At 26.8% G+C, this 7,338-nt stretch overlaps 1 protein-coding gene across 1 annotated transcript; it reads right to left on the reverse strand.

Annotated features, from left to right (window-relative positions):
• Positions 1–5,472: 5,472 nt before the first annotated feature.
• On the reverse strand, positions 5,473–6,906 carry LOC101247111 (uncharacterized). Its single transcript, XM_004252307.5, has one exon. The coding sequence runs from the start codon at positions 6,535–6,537 to the stop codon at positions 5,890–5,892; it is 648 nt and encodes a 215-aa protein (XP_004252355.1). The 5' UTR covers positions 6,538–6,906; the 3' UTR covers positions 5,473–5,889.
• Between the last annotated feature and the right edge of the window lie 432 nt (positions 6,907–7,338).

Raw genomic sequence — 7,338 nt, forward strand, 5'->3', positions numbered from 1 at the left:
TTATGTATTCAATTTGTGTTTACATTTTCAAAAATTAATGTAATTACAAACTAAAAAGAAATATATTGTAACTTCATACTAAAACTACGTGATTCTAAAATTTATCCTAAAATAAATGAAAATTGGGTCCAAGACTTTGGGTCGTTAATGCAAGATAGAAATATTTGGGCCACTCCACTTTGCATTGTAAAAAGGAAAAACCAAAGACATATTTCACTATCATATAATATATTACTATTATTAGTATTATTATCACTAATTAATAGTTTTCTTTCATATATTGAAGAAAATACATTTAGATATATGTATTTTTTATATCAAATAAACAAAAATAGAAGAGATGAAAGCAAGATGGGTAGGGAGGTGAGCGAGATAAGAGAGAGTGAGATTGTACGTATGACAGATACATGAGAGAGAGAGAGAGAATGAGCAGCAATATAAAAGAGAGGCGAGCAAGATTTGTTATTTATCCCAGATACATGCGAATCCACTTGGATGCAATGTATATCGATTAAACTGCACCCAATTTTTATTTAGAAACATAAAAATAATTATGATAATATTTTAATTTTAATTGATATGAGGCGTGAAGCATGTTTAACGTTTGAAAAATGAAAAAAGTTAGTTCATCTAGTTGACAAGTGTCTGCCAACGTCAATCATTTTTCATCCTTACACACCAAATGAATTACCTAAATTTTGGCTTTTACAGTTTAATCAATCAATCATGGACTAATTAATTAAATGCATAGGAAAAAAGAATTATTAGTAACTTCTAATAATAATATTTCTTGATAACTTACTTAGAGCTAAACTAAAGATTTTGTCTGCCAAAAATCACAATGTCTTAATCACCACTCTCAACAACTGTAGACTGATAAGTACTCATTAATCTTTAATTAGAAATTTTATATTTAAATCTCTTTAATATAAAAATGTCTTTTATTAGGAACTGATGTATTCCTCAATATAAATTTTTTCTATGAAAATTCAAATTTAGTCGAATTCACCAAATATCGAATGAGAAATCAAGAAAGCAAATACATATTTTTATCACATATGTTTCATATTTAAAAAAGAACCTCTCAATAATTTTCCAAGTACATTAACAGTAATAAAACAAAGGCTAACTACACTAAACACCCATATATTATGAGTTTATGACTCAATTAAGAAAATAGCCCCTATAATCATTGAACAAAATTACAAATAAATTGAATGTTTAACATGTAAGAAAGTTATTACTTATATTATTGGGGTTTTCACCTGCCAATTCAGATTTCATATTGGAACTTCGATTAAATTTGAATCGCACACTATAGGATCCATTAGGGAGTGACGCTCACAACATGATTTTTTTCATACCTAGGGTTCAAATCCGAGATCTCTGAATAAGGGTGCAACACTCTCATCAGTACACCACAATTCATGTTGGTTGAAAATTATTACTACTAATTCGTATATCTTAATAAATTATTTTTGTTCACTTTTTAATTTAAGACTTTCGAACGAGGTATGTTTTAAAAAATATTATTAATTTTTTAATTAAAAGCATGAACTAAAATTTTTATCAACTTTTTTTCTTTCTTTTCTTTTTTTTTTTTGTCAAAAATTACTTATAGCAATACATCTCTTTTAAATGTGTATTGTATCAGAATGTATACACATGTTTAATATAAGGTTTCAGCAAGAAGAATACTTATTTATCAAAAACCAAACTTTGTAATAATTAAGCTGTACTTTTTGTTTGAAGTTATATACTATATGAATATATTGGACATGTGGTTCAAAAATAATAATTATAAAAATATTTGAAATTTGCAATCTATAATACTTTTCAATATTATATGAGTAATCATATTTTGCTTTTTAGAAAAGACATAAAATAAAAATTTTAGTTGTTTCTAATTTTCAAAAAGGCATTTCAATTGTGCAAGCGTTTTATTATCCCACTAAATAATTTTGAACATATATTATTATATTATTTTTCAATAAACCCCACATTATAAGAAACAAGTGTGTTCACATATCAATTATTACATGACACGTGTCAATTCAATTTAAAATGTAAAAAAAAATTATTTTTAGTTATTTTCTTTATCTTTTTTTCTCTCTCTCTTACTTTTTAACTAATTTTATATTTTGATTTCATTTTAAATTTCACTTCATTTTTCATCTCACTTTCAAATGATTCATCCCTCCATTTTCTTTATTTTTCTTCACCTCCGACCCTCAGCCCACCCACCACGTCAAGTTGAACTCCATTTCCATTTTTTTTCTTTTTCATCTTCTCCGGTCGAATTCTTTATAAAACTCATATTATTTCTTGGACTTTATTGAATTATTGATAACAAAATTTTATTTTTATGAAAAAGAATAATATTTTGAAGGTACCATCAACTACTACTTTTCATATAACTTTAAAATTAGAAATGATAATTATTAAAAAATCATTGCAATCGGATAGAAAAACTATATGATATTTTCTAATCATCTTGACGAAAATGCAATTCGTTGCACGGGGATGCGATTCACCAAGCTGGGGCAAATCTTTCCCCTATCTCTAAAGGAGGCCCTTGGGCCACTTGACCTCGTAGCCAGGGCAAACGATAAGTCGGAGGGTTATATTATAACATCGATGGAAAGGTCGAGATGACACTTAAAAATAGCTTTAGAAGCATGAATCTGGAAGTAGGCCATTAAGAAGGACGGAGTCGGTATCGGTATAGTCTAGTGGGTTTATCAAATTGTTCGAAATGTAAGAAAATATTTAGATAAAGTTTTAAAGTTAAAGAAAATAAATTTAATAGTAGAAAAAAATAAGATAAAGTTGTGATAAAAATCGTGACATTGAAAGTGAGAAGTTTCAATGGAGATGACAATGAATTTTTAAGAAGAAAGAAGAAAGCAAGAGAAAAAATAAAAAGGAAAAAAAAGTTCAAATAAAAAGAAATTATATTAAAATACTTGTAAAAATAAAATTGTAGTAGTTATTTTAGATTGTTACTCTCCTTAAGACAGTGTACACCACTCTCTATGTTAGCTGGATAAAAAATAATATAATAATATCTGTTTAAAATTATTTACTGGGATAATATGACTGTTGCAAAGTTAAGATATCTTTTTGAAAATTTGGAAAAACTTCAATGATAGCTTTATATCTTTTCTCTCCACTTTTAATAGTCAAATTATGTGAACTTTAATTAGCATTTGAATATATATATATATAATTTGATCAAATCTTATTTAATTTAGAAATTAATCAAAATAAATTTTGTACAAGAAAGCATGACAACTTATTAATTTGAGATGGTAAACTTATAGGCATTTATAAGAGAATATATAAAATCTTCTCATTAAGTCACATAAATTGTGACGTAGGAAGTATATACTCTCTTTATTTTAAATTTATCTGATTTTAATTTAGTACGAAGTTTAAAAAAGTATAACACTTTTAAATTTTGTTATCTTAAACGAAAAATGTATGAATGTATCAAATACTATTTAATCTTATAGATTTAAATATGTCATGTGAATAATTAGAATTAAAATTTTTTATCAAAATAAAAGAGAACCTTCTTTTCGATACAAACTAAAATAAATACAACAAACGAATTAAAACAAAAACAAAAAGTAGTATTAAAGCACATCAAATAATTTTCTCAAAAAATGAAGAAAAACAAATAGTGCAATTATTGAAATAGTTATGATTTTGTGTATTTGTATGGTCCAAGTAGACCACCAACCCAAAAAAATAAATGGAGTTGCTTTACAAAACACTATAAATAACTTTATTTAAAGGTAAAAAAAGAGAGAATTATTATACAAAAATCGAAGAGAAGGGACTATTTTGCTTTTGAAATTAGTGGAATCACATCGGTCAATTTTGCTACATTAGTGCGTTAGTTTTTGGTTAATTCTAAATCTCTCGTTTAATTTATGTGATATAATTTTTTTTTTTAAAAAAAAGAGATTTTCAAAATTATTGGACTAAAATAAGTGAATGACTATAAATCATTTTGATTAAAAATAAAATTAATATTTTAACGTTAAATCATTATTATATATAAGAATATGTCATTCTTTCTCACGTTGATCAAAAGAAAGTCATATAAATCGAGATAAAGAAAATACTTCAAGTTTCTTTGTTACTATTAGAATTTATAACCATGAAAAATTTCTTTGCGTTATTTATTTAAGGCATAATACATATATATACTCTTTAACTTGGCTTCAAATCGTAGTTATGTCCTTCAACTTTGGGTGTGCACAAGTAGACACTTAAACTTGTATAAAATTGAACAAATAGACATACATGTCCTATATGGCATTTTACATGTCATTTTTTGTCCTACGTGGTGTCCTACGTGTATTTTGCCATGTAGGACTCATGTGTTTATTTATTTAAAAGTTGGATAGTTAAAGTGTCTGTTTATTTATTATGAAAGTTGGAGGTCAAAGTTAAAATTTGAAGTCAAGTTTAGGGTCTAATATATATATATATTATGCCTTTATTTAAACCTCGTATGATATGTTTTTTTTTTATGAAAATCATAAAGGTCATTTACTAAAATACCATGAAGATATGAGGTTTAATAAACAATGTAAATACGAGATGCACAATAAAAGAAATTTATTTGCATCAAGTGTTTATAGACATATTTTTTAGCACCTATTTTTCTACTTTGATGATTTAATATTTATTAATTTTCCCATTACAAGTAACTTTTATCACTCTTTCTAATATAGTTTTCGTGTCTCTTTTTTATTTTTATTTTTTTTTAAAAAATCCTTTCTAAAATCAGAATTAATTTAAACATATATTTTTCCATTTTAATCTTGGTTCGAAGTTTTACAGTCAAGTGGAATGCTTCAAAGAGCACAAATATTTAAATGATTATAGTTAATAAAAAATTATACATTATACATATAAATACGACTTAGGGGTTTAAAAAAATATTATTTAATAATATAATAAATCAAATAATATCATATAAAAAAACACAAAAGAGAGTAATTATTAAGAAGTGTACCTTCTTTTACAACCTTTTTCTTTCCCTATTTTCAATAAAAATAAAGGAGGCAGTACTCAAGAAACGAATAAAGAGAAAAAAGAAAAAAAAAAGTAAATTTACTGCCTCAAAATAAAAGGAAAATTTTATTGCTCACTATTTCATAAATAAATTTTCATTTTTTATTTGTCATTTTTAACATATTAACAAAAAATAAATATTTTTTTTCTATATTTTACCTTATCATTAATTACTTGATTATCTCTCAAAAAAATTTCTCACATCTAATATTAAACACACTACGATAAAAAAAAATTTAGCAGCACTGAATATGCACATTAAAAAAAGTATTAAATTCTTACCAATATTATTAATTGTCTTAGATCCAATATCGCTAAAATCTATACTCTATAAATTTTAAGAACATCTATAAAAATTGTTAATTGTCACTAAATAACATATTTAACAATAATTAAACTATTGTAATGAATTAATCACCGCTCAAAATTATTTTTGATAGTGACATAAAACATATGATATGATAGTAAAATCTCCATATCAATTTTTAATTTTTATGGAGGTTACAAAATCCAACATGAACAAGTATAAATAAACTAGAGTATTAAAGGGGGGAAAAAAGGGGAAGATTACATTTCATTTAAATACTAATCATAGTATTTTCTTTTTTGTAATTCCCAAAATAAACCCCACAAAAAAAAAAGCAAAAAAAAAGACTTGAAGAGAGAACGGAAATCATATATATGTACATGCAAACAAGCTGCATGTACACTATTCACAGCTCCCAATCTTCATACTTATATAATTATATTATTATATATATTATGATGCATGCATTAAAACCCCTTCGATCGAATATATTATTTAGCGCATGGCGAGGCTTGCCACCTCAGATTTCGATAAAACTTGGAAATGAAGGCTTCAGCCGCCTCGTCCACGTGGCTATCTCCTTCCGCGTTTAGTGGAAACGGTGAATCAGTGACTCGTAATTGCCTAACCATAGGTGTCCTTCCGAACCCGGGCAAGTAGTTTGCCCCGGGGGAAGCCGTTTCACTCTCATGAATCATCTCTAGGGCTTTCATCACGGCCGCATTCACAACAATCACATCATCCTCATGAGTCGCCATCCCAGACGTATCATACATCTGGGACTGCGACTTTGAGAAAAAATATTTATTTTTATTTTTCTTGTTGAAGTTGAAAGAAGGGAGTTGGAAATTCGGGGTGTTGCTACAACTAAATTCATACTCGTTGTGTTGAGGAGAGAAGGGTAAATTTTTATCACGACCGCCACGGTGAGTCGTGGCCGCGAACGAAAATTGGTGAGTCATGTGGTGGAACATGAGGTTTTGTATAGCCGCTTTACTAGCGATTTTGCCACGCTTCATAATTAAGTTGAGGTCGAGCATTAGTTTACGCTTTGATATGCCTTTCCTCAACATGAAAAATGCAACACGTACAATGTTCCAAAATTTCTTTGCTATGACAGGCAAATTTTGTTCAGCCATCTCTCTATATTATATATATAATATAGAATTTATACTTTGTAATGTTTTCTATTCTATTTTGATATGAGGCTAGATTTGATGTTTTGTAAGGAGAGAGAAATATGTGAATTGATTTGTGGGAATGATGAATGTAAAATTAATATATGGTATTTATAGGGGGGGATTTTGGTACATAGATCAACTTTGATGTTAAGTTAAAGTGACCATAATTGAGGCTAGGGTCCAAGGATATTTATTTTATTTTAGATTTCAATATTTTATTGGCTCAATTATTAAACATGGTGGTCCATGGCTTTAGGAGAGTTTTATTTTATTAGGTCATTGTCATTTATCAATTTTGTAAATGTAAATTTGCCTCACCTTTGAGTAGGGGACTAACTTTTGGACCAAATCCAACTAGAAATATTTATATTCCTAATTTATAATGTGGAAATGAATATATTATATTGAACATAACTCTTTGAAGAGGTTTAAAAGATTGTCCTATTCAATATTTTAAGCCATATTGCTCTATTAAAGTTTAACATAATTTTTGAAGTGATTGATATCTTTATATTCTATTTTATGTGGTATGATTTTTGAAATATGATCAGGTTAAATTATTTAATATCGATTTATCGTAAATAACGTTTATAGGAAAAATGGTATAATTGAATTTGTATGAGATTAAGGAAACACATATTAGCTAACTTGTTAAATAATTCGATTATTAGCAATACTTGAAAATAAAGTTGCTTATTGGATGTATCCGTAGATAATTTCGCTTTACGATTTGGCCTAATGGATTTTAATTTTTAAATT

Source organism: Solanum lycopersicum, chromosome 12 (assembly GCF_036512215.1).
Source record: "Solanum lycopersicum chromosome 12, SLM_r2.1".
Taxonomy (NCBI): domain Eukaryota; kingdom Viridiplantae; phylum Streptophyta; class Magnoliopsida; order Solanales; family Solanaceae; genus Solanum; species Solanum lycopersicum.

Bases quoted from the DNA above. Each gene is read 5' to 3' on its own strand.
- LOC101247111 (XM_004252307.5), bottom strand. From the start codon at position 6,537: ATGGCTGAACAAAATTTGCCTGTCATAGCAAAGAAATTTTGGAACATT.